The sequence below is a fragment of the Physeter macrocephalus genome, chromosome 19, assembly GCF_002837175.3.
Source record: "Physeter macrocephalus isolate SW-GA chromosome 19, ASM283717v5, whole genome shotgun sequence".
NCBI classification, from domain to species: Eukaryota; Metazoa; Chordata; class Mammalia; order Artiodactyla; family Physeteridae; genus Physeter; species Physeter macrocephalus.
Genome location: NC_041232.1, coordinates 68,253,270 through 68,271,057, shown reverse-complemented (window position 1 = coordinate 68,271,057; position 17,788 = coordinate 68,253,270). Strand labels below are relative to the sequence as shown.

At 36.3% G+C, this 17,788-nt stretch overlaps 1 protein-coding gene across 2 annotated transcripts; it reads right to left on the bottom strand.

Moving 5' to 3' along the window:
• Positions 1 to 1,607: 1,607 nt before the first annotated feature.
• DYNAP (dynactin associated protein) lies at positions 1,608 to 16,282 on the bottom strand. 2 transcript variants are annotated; one of them, XM_055080628.1, is made up of 3 exons: positions 16,173 to 16,282; positions 6,472 to 6,636; positions 1,608 to 3,920 (listed from the first exon to the last, which is right to left on the bottom strand). In XM_055080628.1, the coding sequence occupies exons 1-3, from the start codon at positions 16,227 to 16,229 to the stop codon at positions 3,441 to 3,443; spliced, it is 702 nt and encodes a 233-aa protein (XP_054936603.1). In that variant the 5' UTR covers positions 16,230 to 16,282; the 3' UTR covers positions 1,608 to 3,440. The 2 variants fall into 2 exon arrangements, with proteins under 2 accessions (XP_054936603.1, XP_054936604.1); XM_055080629.1 differs by having other exon boundaries at positions 16,149 to 16,261.
• Between the last annotated feature and the right edge of the window lie 1,506 nt (positions 16,283 to 17,788).

The following is a 17,788-nucleotide window of genomic DNA, read 5'->3' as shown; positions in this document are numbered from 1 at the left end:
CCTTAAAAGAACTAGGTATTGTAAAACTGCAAGCACTACTGGGATACAAAAGGGAATCAACTAGATGCTAACCAGCAACTCAAAAGGGACCTTCAACTTATCAGAGGCTACAAACTAGCTCACAGATAAGGGCTCATAAACAAGCATCAAACCCCTGCTCCGGTCTGCAACAAGTGTTTGCTGCAGGATACTGTTGTCAGAGTGTTCAGAGCTCGAGATTTGATGCTTGTTCACCTAATCTGGGTTGAAAGTGTCAGAAGATGAGCATATGAAGCATGCCTGCCCAGCACTTAAATAATTTTTTTCTCTGATATGGTCAGTTCTGGAACTTGGGCAGAAACGGGTAAAACAGGGGCTACAGGTTGGAAGGTTTGGTGGACTTAGCTGTGAGGACTAGAGACAGGTTCAGAAAGGATGTATTTCTGTATCTCCATTTACTGAACCCACTGCAAAAATCTAATTTTTCTATTTCTACTTTTTCAGTCCTCCAATCCCTTTTCTGCAAGGCATTTTACATTGTTCCACCTAAAATTAAATAAGATATGTCACTTTTCGGCTCAAAACTCAATGGCATTCCTCTGGGGAAAGGAAAATCACTAAAACTTAGCAAAACGTATAAGATCTAAAGTAAGTTAGCCCCAGCTGACTTCATCGTGCATTCATGCAGACAACACTTGCTGTGTCCTAGCCACACTGCTTTTGGAAAATTAGGAAATATTTCAAATATACAAAGAGATAGAAAGAATTTTACATAGAACACCCACATATACTCTATCACTCATCCTCAGAGACAAATCATTATAAAACATGTATGAATCTCACAAGTAAAAAGCTGAGCCAAAGAAGTCAGACACAAAAGAGTACATACTATACCAATTCCATTCCTGCTGTGTTTACAATCAGACAGAATGGTCCGCGGTGTTAGAAATCAGAAGTGTTTACTTTGGGGGAAGGAAAAAGGAGGTGGTGTTTGGGTGTGGGCACATGGCAGGCTTCTGAAGAGCTGGTAAGGTTCTGTTTCTTGATTTGGGTATGGGTGTGTTCACTCGGTGAAAACTCATTGAGCTGTACCTTATGATATGTGCATTTTCTGCACATGTGTATTTCAACTAAAAAACATTTTAGAAAAATGATACTAATTAGAATAGCTTAACATTAAAAGTATATTAAAAGATGATTTAACAGTATAACTCCAATTCTAAAATCTTCTTCATTTAATAATAAATTCTTATAATTTTTGCTATTTTCATTTATTGAGCAAAATATTTATTACCTGTTAGTTGCCAGGTACACACACTGGTTAAACATAGGGGCCAGGTTCCTGCCTTCAGGAAGCTTACCTAATATATTGTTGCTGTGATGAACATTTATTAAACAAAAATCCATTGAGCACCCACAATGTGTTAAACTGGGAAAAATCGTCCATCCTTTACAGAGCAAACTTGTATTTATTTACACAATGGACCTACTGCAGAACATGTCTCATCCTGATGAAATGAAGAGATGTAGAGCTGGAAAATGGTAAAAGTTACGTCTTCTTTAACCAAAAAAGAAAAGTTCAGTCAGTGATACATTTAATAAATAATATACAGTATCACTAATTAAAAAAATAATGAAGGAAACAGAATTAAAGTGTTCTAATAAAGTTTTATTACATTAATTGCATATAGTTACAGTAAGTAGGTTGGCAATATAGGGGGAAAGTAACTCTGTAAGACTGACTTGAAAGGATAGTTAAAAATTATTGCTAATTAGCATAGTGGCCACTAAAATATTTGTTTTAAATTACTGGAAAACACATTTTTCCTTTTGGGTAAGGAAAGCATTTCCATACCCAGTCCCTACCATGTGCTCACATGTCTATACGCTATTCAGCATCCTTTGTTTATAGGTAAAATTAACATCAACAAATGGAACTGACTTTTGTTAGTGCTTTAAAGAATATTTACTGATTTATATCAATCTCACTAACATCAAAGATACAGGTCACAATGCCCTTCTGAATTCACTGCTTCAAGTAGCAGTTATCAGTCCTGTTTTCACACTTTTTGAAAAATATAGATTTCTGGATCACCCTTGAGGATTCTGATTCAGTAGGACTGCAGTAGAGTGCGTGTACCATCAACATTGATTTAAACCTGTGAATTACCAAGAATTCTAAGTAACAGAATCCAAATTTGTAAGTTTATTACTCTCAGCATTGCTCTTTTCTTTTTCTGAATTTTCTCTGGTATTTCAGCAGATAGCAGGCATAAGTAAATATTTATTGAAAGTATTTAATTAAATGCCTTTATAAGATTACTGCAAAAAGCAGTAGAAAACAAAATTATTAATTGAAAGTAGTGATAACATTTAAAATTTTACTTATATATCAAAATGATTTAAAGAGAAAATGAAATGAAAATAACGTTGGCACAATCTAAAAAGAAGATGTGGTAATATGTAAATCTATTTAAAACACCCTTACGATATAGAATGTATTTTCCTTATTACATATAGAATTAGTGTATCAGAGACTACAACTTTATAATAATAAAAGACTGTATTCACATTTGGTAACTTTCTACTTAATCACAACAGCTTTCCAGCATAAATAAATGGATTGGATTTACTTTGTATGAAAACTGTATTATCAAAAACCTCACAAAGTAGAGACTATCCACATTAAATGGTCAGGTCTAATATATGGTATTGTTAAATCTAAATGTTGTTTTGAGGATGAATTCATTATCATTTTAGTGTTAGTTGAATTGGTCATTAAGTAATCTTGGTTTAGAAGTGGTTATTTTGGTCACTGTAGTTTTATGCTGGCAGTTACTGACATTGGAATCACCTATGGTACTAATAGTAGTTGTGCTAGCTGGTTCAGCTGAAGTGGTGGCCACTGTGGTAGTCATACTCTCAGCAGAAGTGGTGGAAGCATCTGTGTCTGTTGTGGTTGTAGCTTCGGTGGTAGTGCCGGCCGTTGTTGTGGTAGTTGGTTGAGGTGTGGTGGTGGCCACTGTGGTAGTCGTGGTCTCAGTAGAAAGGGGAGAATCAGTTGTGTCTGTTGTGGTTGTACCCTCAGTGGTAGTGCCGGCTGTTGTCATGGTAGTTGGTTGAGGTGTGGTGGTGGCCACTGTGGTAGTCGTGGTCTCAGTAGAAGTGGTGGAAGCAGTTTTGTCTGTTGTGGTTGTACCCTCAGTGGTAGTGCCGGCCGTTGTCGTGGTAGTTGGTTGAGGTGTGGTGGTGGCCACTGTGGTAGTCGTGGTCTCAGTAGAAGTGGTGGAAGCAGTTGTGTCTGTTGTGGTTGTAGCTTCAGTGGTAGTGCCGGCCGTTGTTGTGGTAGTTAGTTGAGTTGTGGTGGTGGCCACGGTGGTAGCTGTAGTCTAAGTAGAAGAGGAAGAATATGTTGTGGTTTCAGCCTCAGTGGTAGTGCCAGCCGTTTTTGTGGTAGTTGGCTAAGGTATGCTGGTGTCCATTGTCATAATCGTAGTCTCAGTAGAAGGGGGAGAATCAGTTGTGTCTGTTGTGGTTGTACCCTCAGTGGTAGTGTTGGCTGTTGTCGTGGTAGTTGGTTGAGGTGTGGTGGTGTTCACTGTGGCAGTTGTGGTCTCAGTAGAAGTTGTGGAAGCAGTGTCTGGTATACTTGTAAATTCCGTTGAAGTGATGGTAGTCATGGTACTGGAAGTGGATGTTGTGGTAGAATCTGTTGTGCTAGTGGCAACTGTAGTTTCAGAACTAGCAGGTGAGATTGTTTCAGTCAATGAGATTGTCCCCTGGTTTTGAGTAAGTTGTATAAGAATGGAGGCATTATTATTTTTCCCATTATACACCAGAGACACTATGAGTACTCCAACTGCCATTGTTACCACAGAAGCTAAGAGACAAGCCAGGAATATTTTCCACAGAGACCAGCCACTGAACAAATTTCGTGTCACCTGGAAAGGATTTAAATATAATTACTGAAGTTGAAACCAAATGTTGCAAGAAAAATATGTCATTTATAATATTTTTATACATAGATTACTTCAGTGGAAGAATGTATAAACATAAAAAATACCTTAATAGCCTGTAGTAATAAATATTGGCTCAAGTTTAATGTTTCATTTGGGAAAGGCTTCGTCTTTGTAATAGGAATAAAGGAATATCCACTGATCTGTCTTTCTTTTCATATGTATTTAAAACTAAAAGAAATATTAAATGTCATCTTAGAAACCGTTTATTCCTCCCACCATCAAAAGAAGTATCTACACATGTGTGTCTGACTGCTGCATACAGTGATTTGAGGGAGCCAAAATATCACCTGATAAAATCTTCTCCCTTCGTTGGCCTATCAACTATCAGATTTGTGTCTGCTTTGTAGCCTTCCATTTAAAATGCATTAATTAATGGCTTATCTAATATGCTAGCTAGGTGTTCATACAGGTTAGTAATGGCAGCATGAAAATCAGAGTTGAATATATTTGTTGAAATCCAGCTTGTGCTGCCACCAGCTATTTTCACAGTGTAAGATGTTAACCTCTTTGATCTTATTTTTTCATCCATAAAAATCTATAAGATTAGAATAGGGATTAATGTCAGTAATATTACTTTGTAATATCTCTCTCTCTAATCTGTTATTGTAGAGGAAACATTGCATAGTATAAAACATGTAAGCCTTGAGACAAGAGAGACTTGAATTTGAATTCCATACCATTAATATTCTGAGCAAGTTTCTTAACTTGCCTAATTCTCAACTTGCCTTGTATCAAAAGTGAGGATAATAATATCTACCTCCAAATGTTATTGAGAAGATTAGAATAAGAAACATCCTTCAAATTAGATTTTTGCAGAAGGCAGGGCTTTACAGTAATTAAGGGCATAGCCATTGGAATCTAACAGATTTAGGTTTAAATTTTAAATCCACCTTTTACTAGATAGATGGTGGTATGTGGAAATTTGCCGTGTCTTGCAAAGCCTCAATTCCCTTGCATGGATAATATCACCTATTTAATAAGGCTAAATAGTAAATCAGAAAACAGTAAGAATAACGTTGTCCTAGCACTTTCTAAGTACTCAAAAAACATTTGATTTCACTAATTAGCTCATTCTTATCCATTTTCTTATGACTGAAAACAATCACTAAAGGAAACAAAGAACACATATGTCATTGGAGCATGTAGGGTAACTCTTCAATGTTTCAAAATAGTGGACACTGTCTCAGACAATAAACCACAATTTGGGTGTTGAGAGTGACACCCACTAGGCAATCAGAAGCAGTTCAAGGGCATTAGGTACCAAGGCTAAGGGAATTTGCGGTACCAACTAAGAGAGCCCAGTGACTAATGGCACCTCCTGCCCCATGTCATCTAGGCCTTAGAAAGGAAATCAAAGGGGGAGGAGAGGAAGGACGATACTCACACCTCAGAGGAAAATTACCCTCATTTTTTGTTTGAATTTTTAAAAAGAGGAGCAAGATTAATAAAAACTTACCTTAACCTAACCTGAGACCTGTGCTCAAGTGCTATTACTGCTACTATCTAGATGTGTGAATTCTTACAAACAATCTAAACTTCCTAGACCACGATGTTTTCCATCTGTGGCTAAGTAAAGGCATCTAAAATAACTTTCAGCTCTCTGATTGGTCTGGTTTGTTTGAGGTCATCAGAGATATATTCTCTAAATAATTCTATCAAAAGCTTTCTTCCCCAATGTTTCTTGTCATTATGAGTTTATCCTCTCTTCTTTTATCAAAGTCTTTCCAAACTGTCTCTATAGCAGGATTAATCAGAGGAGGGGTGTAGTCCAGAGCCAGAAGAACTGAACCAAAGTGCCAGGCATCATTAGCAATCAGTCAAAATCAAGTTTTCACCTGGAGTAGGGGGTGGAATGGAGGAAAGACTCAGAGATCAGATCTCAAGGTGAAGAAAACAGAATAATGAGAAACAGGGTAAAGAACACCGGAAATCTGCTTCTGGGCACCAAACCAAGGCAGGGCTAAATATTTTCTAAGTCAAGGTTGAAAACACATGAGGTCAGAAACAGGAGGCTAACAGAAGGCCCACAGTTATGCTCAGAAGCAGGAAGGGAAGGAGAGTGAGCCAGATCACCCACAGACTAGGGCCCCAGGGCTTTAACACATGACTTCACCTTCCACTGAGCAAGGGTTACAATGTCATTCACTATCAATGCATTTGCTGTCATCAGCTACTCGGTCCTCCAAAAAAAGGAACCCAAAACTCTGCTTTTTTTTTGATGCTTATATATTTTCCCTAAACTTTATAGGTGTTTTTTTCTTTCCATCAAGATCATTAGCTCCTTAAATTAAGAGTCCCATAAATCTACCTCTTCTGCATTCCCTCTCAGTGATTTGACATGTTCAAAGGATGCTATAGATTTTCAAAAGAACAATGTTAATTGATTGAATGTTTTTTCTCTAATATTAGATCAAAAACACTTCCATGTGGATTACATCATAACCCAGAGAAACAGTGTCACCCCAGACATTACCTGACAATGTTGGGATTTGCTGTTTGGAAATTCTGGAAGTCCAAGGGTCCCTCTGTTGGTGCAGACGTCAGTTAAATTGGGACCAGCATCACCAGTTACATCAGTTGATGTTGCAAACTTACAGGCTGAACTCTGAGCTTCATCATTTCTAAGGTTCAGGAATGGCTGTGTACAGAAAAGAATGGGAGAAAAATAAGATGCTATTGTATTTTGTGTCTAAAGTAATACAATTCGGACAAATATAAATTAGATTGTGTCATATTATGGCTTATTTGATCAAATAAGATCATTTGAAACCTAACTGAGGAATAAATAAATACATTTATTATATTTCTTCTCAAAACAAGAAAATCTAATTAGGACATCATAAGTTACATTTAATTATTTTATACAATTATTCACATTAAAATTCAGGCATTATCTTTTACCTTCATCATATTTAAAGGATTTGTCAAAAATCACTGTGTGGCAAGCTGATGTAGAGAGACATTTTTTAAAGTCCCATAATAGGATGTGGAGAAAAGGGAACACTCCTACTCTGTTGGTGGGAATGTAAATTGGTGCAGTCACTGTGGAAAACAGTATGGAGGATTCTCAAAAAACTAAAAACAGAATTATCATATGACCCAGCAATTCCACTCCTGGGACTACAACTGAAAAAAACAAAAACACTAATTCAAAGAGATACGTGCACCCCAATGTTCATAGCAGCATTATTTACAATTGCCAAAGTATGGAAGCAACCTAAGTGTTCATCAACAGATGAATGGATAAAGAAGATGTGATATATCTACAGTGGAATCCTACTCAGCCATAAAAAAGAATGAATTCTTGCCACTTGCAGCAGCATGGATGGAGTTTGAGTGCATTATGCTAAGTGAAATAAGTCAGACAGAGAAAGACAATACTGTAAAATAAAAAATACAACAAACTAGTGAATAAAACAGAAAAGAAGCAGACTCACAAATATAGAGAACAAACTATTGGTTACCAGTGGGGAGAGGAAAGGGGGAAGAGGATGGGGGGGGAAAGGGTTATTATGAGACTATATAAAATCATGTGTATGAAACTTTTGAAAATTGTAAAGCACTATAGAATTTAAAGAATCTTTTATTCAATAAAAAAATTACATACTTCTGTGTAATTCTACATGGCCATAAATTTGTGTGCTTCAGCTATTATGGAATAATACATTTCTTTCCAGAAAAAAATTTTTTTTAATAAAATAGAATTTAAAAGTCCCAAAATGAAAATTCTAGAGACTTCAAGGCTTATAAAGAACAACACTTTGGGGTCTTATTCATAATGAGAAAATCAAACCTAAAGAGGTGAAGTGAGATTCTAGGTATAGTAAATTGCAATAGGACACTTCTCCCACTGCAATCAATCAATCAATCAATCAATTAATAAAATCGAAGGGTTTTCAAAGAAGTGAAAATTAGATTACTTAAAATTTAAAAGAAGAAAGAGCTTTTCCAAAGTGATCTAATAATCATAGGCCATTTTATTTTCTGGGGGCATTCGTTGATTCTGAGTATGAGTTGAGGTTCTGACTAACAAAAGAGTCAGCAAAACTTTTGCTGTTCATGCGAGTCTGGCATAACAGACTGGAAAATAGGGGATCCCCAAAACACAAGGGCCTTTGTAATGTTCTGGAATAGATCAGGAGGCTGGCAGTCAGGATGGAAAGGCAGAGTAAAGTCTTCAGCAGTATCACAGTGATTAGGAGATAAAATCCTGCTACCAGAAAGGGACTTAACACAAACACAAGACTGGTTTCCCCCTAAGGACATTTGCCATACTTTGAGGCTGCCTGGCATAGGAAGTTAAAGAGCTGACCTTGAAATCTCTGAAGGTCAATCTCTGAAAAATATATACACAAACATTATAAACAAAATAATAGTAAATTAAATCCAAAAATATATCAAAATGGTAAAAACTCATAACCAAGTGAGGTCTACCCAACTACCTAAAAAACTTAGAATGAAAGTTAGTTTAACATTCAAAACAGCTAATATAATTCACCACATTAATAGAAATAAAGGAGAAAAGTACATGTGAATATATCCAAAAAAATGCAGAAAGAGTTCTGGCAAAATTCAACAACCATCTGTGATAAAATTTCGGAGCAAACTAGTAATAGAAGAGATTTTCCATAATCTGATAAAGGATAGCTCCATAAAACCTAAGCTAACATCATAATTAATGGTGAAATATTTCATGCTTCCCCCCTGAATTTGGGAACAACACAAAATGTTCACTTCCACCACTTCCATTCAACATTTCATTGGAGGTCGTAGCCTGTGCATTGTTAGGAAAACAAAAATAAAGTTATAAAATATGAAAAAAAAATGACATGATTGGGTTTATAGAAAATCCAAATGAGGGTCCAAGATGGCGGAGAAGAAGGACGTGCTCTCATTCCCTCTTGCGAGAACACCAGAAACACAACTAACTGCTGAACAATCATCGACAGGAAGACACAGGAACTCACCAAAAAAGATACCCCACATTCAAAGACAAAGGAGAAGCCACAATTAGATGGTAGGAGGGGCACAATCACAGTAGAATCGAATCCCATAACTGCTGGGTGGGTGACTCACAGACTGGAGGACACTTATACCACAGAAGTCCACCCACTGGAGTGAAGGTTCTGAGCCCCACATCAGGCTTGCGAACCTGGGGGTCCGGCAACAGGAGGAGGAATTCCTAGAGAATCAGACTTTGAAGGCTAGAGGGATTTGATTGCAGGACTTTGACAGGACTAGGGGAAACAGAGACTCCACTCTTGGAGGGCCCACACAAAGTAGTGTGCACATCGGGACCCAGGGGAAGGAGCAGTGACCCCAGGGGAGACTGAACCAGACCTACCTGCTAGTGTTGGAGGGTCTCCTGCAGAGGCAGGAGGTGGCTGTGGCTTCCCAGACACTGGCAGCAGCAGTTCTGGGAAGCACTCCTTGGCATGAGCCCTCCCAGAGTCCACCATTAGCCCCAACAAAGAGCCCAGGTAGTATCCAGTGCTGGGTTGCCTCAGGCCAAAGAACCAACAGGTAGGGAACCCAGGCCCACCAATCAGCAGTCAAGTGGATTAAAGTGTTACTGAGCTCTGCCCACCAGAGCAACAGTCAGCTCTACCCACCACCAGCCCCTCCCATCAGGAAACTTGCACAAGCCACTTAGATAGCCTCATCCACCAGAGGGCAGACAGCAGAAGCAAGAAGAACTACAATCCTGCAGCCTGTGGAACAAAAACCACATTCACAGAAAGGCAGACAAGATGAAAAGGCAGAGGGCTATGTACCAGATGAAGGAACAAGATAAAACGCCAGAAAAACAACTAAATGATGTGGAGATAGGCAATCTTCCAGAAAAAGAATTCAGAATAATGATAGTGAAGATGATCCAGGACCTTGGAAAAACAATAGAGGCAAAGATCGAGAAGATGCAACAAATGTTTAACAAAAGAAATGAAGACAGCCTAAGAGACCTCTGGGACAACATTAAATGCAACAACATTCGCATTACAGGGGTCTCAGAAGGAGAAGAGAGAGAGAAAGCACCAGAAAAAATATTTGAAGAGATTATAATCGAAAACTTCCCTAACATGGGAAAGGAAACAGCCCACCCAAGTCCAGGAAGTGCAGAGTCCCATACAGGATAAACCCAAGGAGAAACACACCAAGACACATACTAATCAAATTGGCAAACATTAAAGACAAAGAAAAATTATTGAAAGCAGCAAGGGAAAAACAACAAATAACATACAAGGGAACTCCCAGAAGGTTAACAGCTGATTTCTCAGCAGAAACTCTACAAGCCAGAAGGGAGTGGCATGACATATTTAAAGCGATGAAAGGGAAGAACCGACAACCAAGATTACTCTACCCAGCAAGGATCTCATTCAGATTTGATGGAGAAATCATAAACAAGATGAAAAGAAAACCCTCAAAATGGGAGAAAATATTTGCAAACGAATCAATGGAGAAAGGATTAATCTCCAAAATATATAAAGAGCTCTGCAGGTCAATATTAAAGAAACAAACAACCTAATCCAAAAATGGGCAGAAGACCTAAATAGACATTTCTAAAACAGTATGGAAGTTCCTTAAAAAACTAAAAAGAGATTTACCATATGACCCAGCAATCCCACTACTGGGCATATACCCAGAGAAAACCATAATTCAGTAAGACACATGCACCCCAATGTTCACTGCAGTACTATTTACAATAGCCAGGTCATGGAAGCAACATAAATGCCCATCGACAGACGAATGGATAAAGAAGGTGTGGTACATATATACAATGGAATATTACTCAGACATAAAAAGGAACGAAATTGGGTCATTTGTAGAGACGTGGATGGATCTAGAGACTGTCATACAGGGTGAAGTAAGTCAGAAAGAGAAAAACAAATATTGTATATTAAATCATATATGTGGAACCTAGAAAAATGGTACAGATGAACCGGTTTTCAGGGCAGAACTTGAGGCACAGTTGTAGAGAACAAACATATGGACACCAAGGGGGGAAAGCGGCGGCGTGGTGGGGGCAGTGTGATGAATTGAGAGATTGGAATTGACATGTATACACTAATATGTATTAAATGGATAACTAATAAGAACCTGCTGTATAGAAAAATAAATAAAATAATATTCAAAAATTCAAAAAAAAATCCAAAAGAATCTACAGACAGAATGTTAGAATAAGTGAATTAATGAGATCACTGAATACAAGATAAATATAAAAAAATTTTTAAAGTTGGAGCTATCAGTATGAACTCATGTTTAGCTTAATATAAATGCAGATGATTGCATGTAGAAATATTTATAGATACGTGGGTATACGCTGGTTAATATACACACATATATTTCCTTGCTTTGTCAGCTGAGAGGACCTAGAAGCAACAACACACTAGCAGGAACAAGTACCCAGATATTGGTTTCTGATACCATTCTCTAGCGAAAGGAACCAAGGATCCTTGGAGAAATGGCTGATTATAAGGCTGGGTGTGGAAATATACAAGATGAGCCTGGAGCACCTTGTAGCACCAGAGATTAAGGAAATCCTCCATGCTTAACCAAAAAATAATAATAATCATAATAACAACGATAGAGGTATGTCAGTATGTCAAAGTGACACAGGAACCAACTGAAAGAGCTCTCAATAGCCAAAGCTATAACAATTGGAGCAAAAAACTTAAAGTAGTATTGGATTATAACCCAAAGTATAAAATAAACATCTGGGAGTCCATACTGATATAAATGATAGAACAAATAAGTGAATGAGGAAGAAGAGGTAAATCTCCTATGCAGAAGAATCCCAAATGATTGACATAGATACTACACCCTCACGGAACATAACTCCCCACTCTCTAAGAGTGGGCTGAGCACAGCAACTTCCAAAGAATGTAGTTTGCAAAGGGGCAAGTGGAGAACAACTTTAAGAACCTTGTTAAATATTACCTCATTCAGGTGATCAAAGTCAACATCAACAAGAATAAATCATGTTAATAATAGGTACTGTTGATCTGATGCGATGAGAATATCACTTTGCTTCCATGGTCTTCCCTAAAAGGAAAACAAACAAACCAAACCAAAAAAAAAATACATAGCCCCAGGCTAATGATAAAAAAAAAAAAAAATCAGACAAATCCCTATTGAGGGCAATTCTACCAAATATCTGACTAGTATTTGTCAAAACTATCAAGGTCATCAAAACCAAGGAAAGTCTGAGAAACTGTCACAGCCAATAGAAGCCTAAGGAGCCATGATGGCTAAACGTAATTTGGTAGCTGTGATGGGATCCTGGAACAGAAAAGGGGCAGTAAGTAAAAACTAAAAAGTCTGAATAAAGTATGGACTTTTTAAAACAATAATATATCAACCTTGGTTCATTAATTGTAACAACTGTACCATATTAATGTAAGATGTTAATAATATGGGAAACTCTTGAGGTAAATAGGTGAAGGAGATTAAGAGGTACAAAATTCCAGTTGCAAAATAAATGAGTCACAGGAATGAAATGTGCAGTGGGGAATATAGTCATTAACTATGTAATATCTTTGTATGGTAACATCATAACTACAGTTACCGTGGTGATCATTTTGAAACGTATAGCAACATCAAATCACTATGTTGTATAACAGAATATAATATAGTGCTGTAGGTCAATTAATTTTCAAAAACAAACAAACAAACTCATAGAAAAAGAGATCAGATTTGTGGTTATCAAGAGGTGGGGTCCATGGAGGCAAGGGGTAATTGGATGAAGGCAGTCAAAAGGAAGAAACTTCCAGTTATAAAATAAATGAGTACTAGGGATGTAATGTACAACATGATAAATATAATTAACATTGCTGTATGTTATATATGAAAGTTAAGAAAGTAAATCCTAAGAGATCTTATCACAAAAAATTCTATTTAATTTTGTATCTTTATGGATGTTCACTAAAGTTATTGTGATAATCATTTAATAATATATGTAAGTAAAATCATTATGCCATACACCTGAAATTTATACAGTGCTATATGTCAATTATATCTCAATAAAGCTGGAAGGAAAAATAGAGGAAATTAGGTTCTAGGTATATGGGAACTCTCTGTACTATGTTTGCAGTTTTCTATAAGACTACAACTACTTTTAAAAATAAAGGTTTTCAAAACTATAACAAAGTTACATTTTTCAGGTTCTAGTGCCCAGGATTTCTAAGTCTAATAAGACCAGTACCCATCTGTCCACAACCTACTAACTGAAATTCCTCATACCAGAATGGGTCTTGTAGCCTTAACATTATTAATGCCATCCTCATTTTTCAACAGAACTAGGCAGTCCATGAAAGACCTATGGAAGACAAGTCATTTAGTAATCTCTCAACATGCATTTTCTAGTTTCTATTTGATTCTCCTACTCTTACAGATCTTATGCTCCGTTGGTGAAGCACAACAGGCTTGTTTGAATTTGATAAAATATGTGCAGATAAATATGATAAGGATTAGAAGCTGGAAAATGTTTGGGTACAAACATATTCACCACAGTCTTTATGGGGTGGGTAGCACAAAGGAGGAAGGGAAGGGTGTTGGGGAGATATAAACCAAAGATTTCACAAACTTGCAACAAGTAGTGATCTAATACATAGAATAATGAATATAGACAACATTCTTGTACTATAATTATGTAATGTGATAAATATTGCTACAGCTAATCATATTACAATATACAATAACATCAAAGTAGCACATTGTACACCTTAAATTTACAATGTTATGTGTCAAATATATCCAATAAAAAAACTAAAAAACAAAGACTTCAACTATATCTGTAATGGTTTATTTCTTAAACTTGGTGTTTGATACATACATGCCTATTACATTATTCTTGAAGTCTTTTAAATACATGTTGAATTTTTTAAAGTAAATGAATTAAAAGGATGGGTTCAAATAAGAAAGGTTTTGGTGGTTAGGTTTTTCTTGAAGTCAGTCTAAGACATTTCCTCAACAGCACCATCTCTAACATTTTATAAACTTACTATGTTAAAATGTATTAGCTCTATTTATTTGAATAAATGTTATTTTCTAACAATAGAAGATTATTTCTTCAACTAAAAAGAAAAAGGGAGAGAGAGAGAAATAACTCCAGATACAGTTTTAAGAAAAAGATAGAGAGCAATCTGTGTTATATTCTTACGGGAGTGTAAATTGTTATGTATAAATTTGTTATAGCTCAAAAACATTACAGAATTATCTAATTTTTACTCATAGGACAGCAAGAACATTTTTTAAATGTACTCTCTCAATTACATTGATTAAATAACCAATCCTAAATGGTTATTAAAAAGGCTATTGACATTGCTGGCTCAATCTCGAATTTCTATTAGAACAATCAAGCTACATATGTGTGCAGACATTGGCCATTGAGCAACTATAACTAAGAATAAAAGGGAGTATAATTATGATTAAATATAGTCAAGAAGGAATAGACTCAGGCAAAAAAAAATTAATCAAGTTCTGTTTTTCTAAAGGTGTAATATCACGCCAAAGAAGTAAAGAGAATAGCTATGCAGTGATACCAAATAAAAGAAGATATGATACACACAAGCACTTTAAGAATTTCCATCTCTTTTTAAATAGGTAGCTTTGAGAAAATCACACAGATTTATATTTTATAAAAGCTTTGTGTTTCTTTGTATTATTACTATCGTTAATCTTCAGCTATCCAGTTTGTTTATGGCTGATGAACTTGAATATTTTTCTGAACTTTTGTAATTAAATAAAAATTCACTGGCAAGACCAACTTACCAGAATAAAAATATTTAAGAGAAGAAAGATGGTGAGTGATTGCACTGAGAGCAGAGTAGTCTCTAAAGTTAAAATTTTGAGAAGTTGGGGGGCCATGAATTATAGTTAATTAGCTCTTGGTAGAAGCCAACAATCTCCATTGCATACACCCAATATGCATTAGCTATGTTCATAGAATAAAATTTTAAATTCTATGCTCATAACTTAAGAGATTACCATTTCATGTTTCCTAAGAGGGAAAAACAAAGTCCTAAATTTCTCTTTTTTATGTAGACTTCAACTGCTACTATAATCCACTGGTGAAAATGGCCATCAATATAAAAAAAAATTTCTCTACCATTATATCCAAATATCCAGATGTAAAGTGAGATAGTCAGTGATGAAGATACATGCCCTTTATTTGAAAACTCTCATTATTACCTAGGGAAATCCTCAAGATGAATAATTCCTTAGTAAAGGGACCTTTTTATCTGAGTATCTTGACACTGTGAAGACCTAAATGACATAGTTGCAAGGCTAGAAGAACCATAAAGACCATCTTTAGGGGAAAGGAGTGCTGATCTAGAATCAAGAGCACAATTTCTCTGCCTTGTACCTTCCTTGTTAGTGCAGGCGGACAAAAATATTTTTCCTCACAGAATGTAACTGTCCATTCAAACTTATACTGATTTCATTCAACACATTTCCACATGTTTCCAGTATCAAGGGCTCTAGTCAGAGGCAAAGTTACAAAAAGGCAATCCCAAAACACACAGTACTAAATTATTTCTTCTAAAAACATAAGCAATAGTCAAATAATATTGTATATAATTGAACGCTAATATTCCCTTGAATACAACTCTTTACGAAAAAAGAAACTCATATGTAGTTAAGTAGAGGCTAATCTAAAGGACTTGCTAGATAATTTGCTTCCTAGGCCTAGAATTCACTTACAAGATTATGTTCTGACTTTCAAAAATATATGAAATCTTTGAGTTCTGACAAATCTACACATTACACTAAAATCCAGGCAATTAACACAAAAATCTATATATCACATTTTTAAAATATAAATTGTTAATGCAATCAACCACAGATTTGTCATCTTATACTCTAGTTATGATAACTGTAGAGAATTATTTGAACAGTTTATTAAATCATTACCCCCCAAATTGCTAATATCTTAGATTAGTGAGTATTCAAATAAATTTCTTAATAATGCATATATTGCTATACAGAAAAAAATACAAGTTTTCTAATTAACAAGTAGTAATAGAATAGCTAAAAATTGTCTTACATGTAGAATTCTGATTAAAAATTGCTTTTTGGGAAGAATCATGTTGTAATAAAAAAAAATCAGTAGTATTATTATTGAAAACAAGACTCTGAACTATCAGAACATACCACGGTGGTGCCACCAATACTCACCGGCTGGTTTCCAGAGGGTTCCATATTCACTGCGTATTTCCCACATTTTCTGTCCATTCTTGAAGCACAAGCTTAACTCCAGAAATATTTTTCAGCCTGTTCATTGCTCTTTATACCTGCAACCTTGAGAGATAATTAAGTTGATTAATATCCACTATGAGACATCACTGCTAGCATGGATTAGGCTAAATAATAATTATTCTTTATGTGGGATCCACCTTAGAGGAAGAAGTGGGTGTTAAGAAATTACATGAGGATACAAGAAAACCAATCCCACCTCCGTAATGACACCCTCAATACTATGCCACCAGGCAGCTTCCTGGTAGAACGAAACTGCAATTATACAATTCTTCCTTCTCTCTCCTATCACATCATTTCACAGAACACTTCCTTGTGACTTCAGGAACAGCCCAAGGTAGAATTCTGAAATAAGTGAATGTTGCTGTTGCTTCTTTTCCAAACAGACAGGAACATCTTTCCGCTCTAACTGGCAACAACCTTTAGGCACTCATGACCCTCTGCTCATCAAGTCTTGACCTTCTTGGGTTCCTCCCCACCTTTAAAACGTTTCCAATCTATTCTCTTTCTCTGCTTCTAGAAAACTTCTGGAAAAAAAATAATACAATTTGGCTTACATGTCTCCAAGCCCCAGACTGATACAGACAGTTAATCTGATAAACAAATCTCTGTGAATATATTCACCAAGATCCCCCTCTCTTCGTTTCTCGTGAGATCTATTTGGCATAGTTACCCAGAAGATTACTTCTGATTTTGCTTACAGTTTAGTAACAAGACACTTGGGTAGGTGGGGCTTTTCTAACTTCTGAAAATTATACATAAAAGCAAAGGACTTTTTTCTTATCTGTAGATATATCTTTGGAGGGATCTAAAAGACAATTGACAAGAGTTAAGAAATCATTTTTAACCTCAGATAAAAAGTTATCAATCAGCTCCCAACACACGTACCCAAGGAATACCAAATAAACTGGTATAGAAAATTACTTATGAAGAATGGTGCTTAAATAACCTAAAAGTTTAAAAATATCTCTTCAATTTTTAATTAGTCCATAATTAATTTCTTACAAATGAAGCAACAAAGACAAAATACTTACACTTTTGTTGAAAATGTCTCAGGCAGCACTTTTTTTTTTTTTTTTTTTTTTGTGGCCTCTCCCGTTGCGGAGCACAGGCTCCGCACACGCAGGCTCAGCGGCCATGGCTCACGGGCCCAGCCGCTCCGCGGCATGTGGGATCTTCCCGGACCGGGGCACGAACCCATATCCCCTGCATCAGCAGGCGGACTCTCAACCACTGCGCCACCAGGGAAGCCCTCAGGTAGCACTTTTTAACTGGCCAGACATCTATCAGGTTTCAAAGGTAAGAATTACCTGATAATAGAGCTGCAAGAGGGCTGGGAGATCTTGGAGTTCAGCCTTGTCATTTTAAGATTGAGGAAATTTGTGTCCAAAGAGGGGAAGTGATAAAATCAGCTGGGTGGTAGAACCCAGTTTCCTTTCAGTCTAATACCGTCTCTATAATTAGCTTATTAATAGTGACTTTGTAGAAAGATGGACAGCCTAGTAGGAAGTCAAGCAAATGTCTTTTGAAAACAAAGT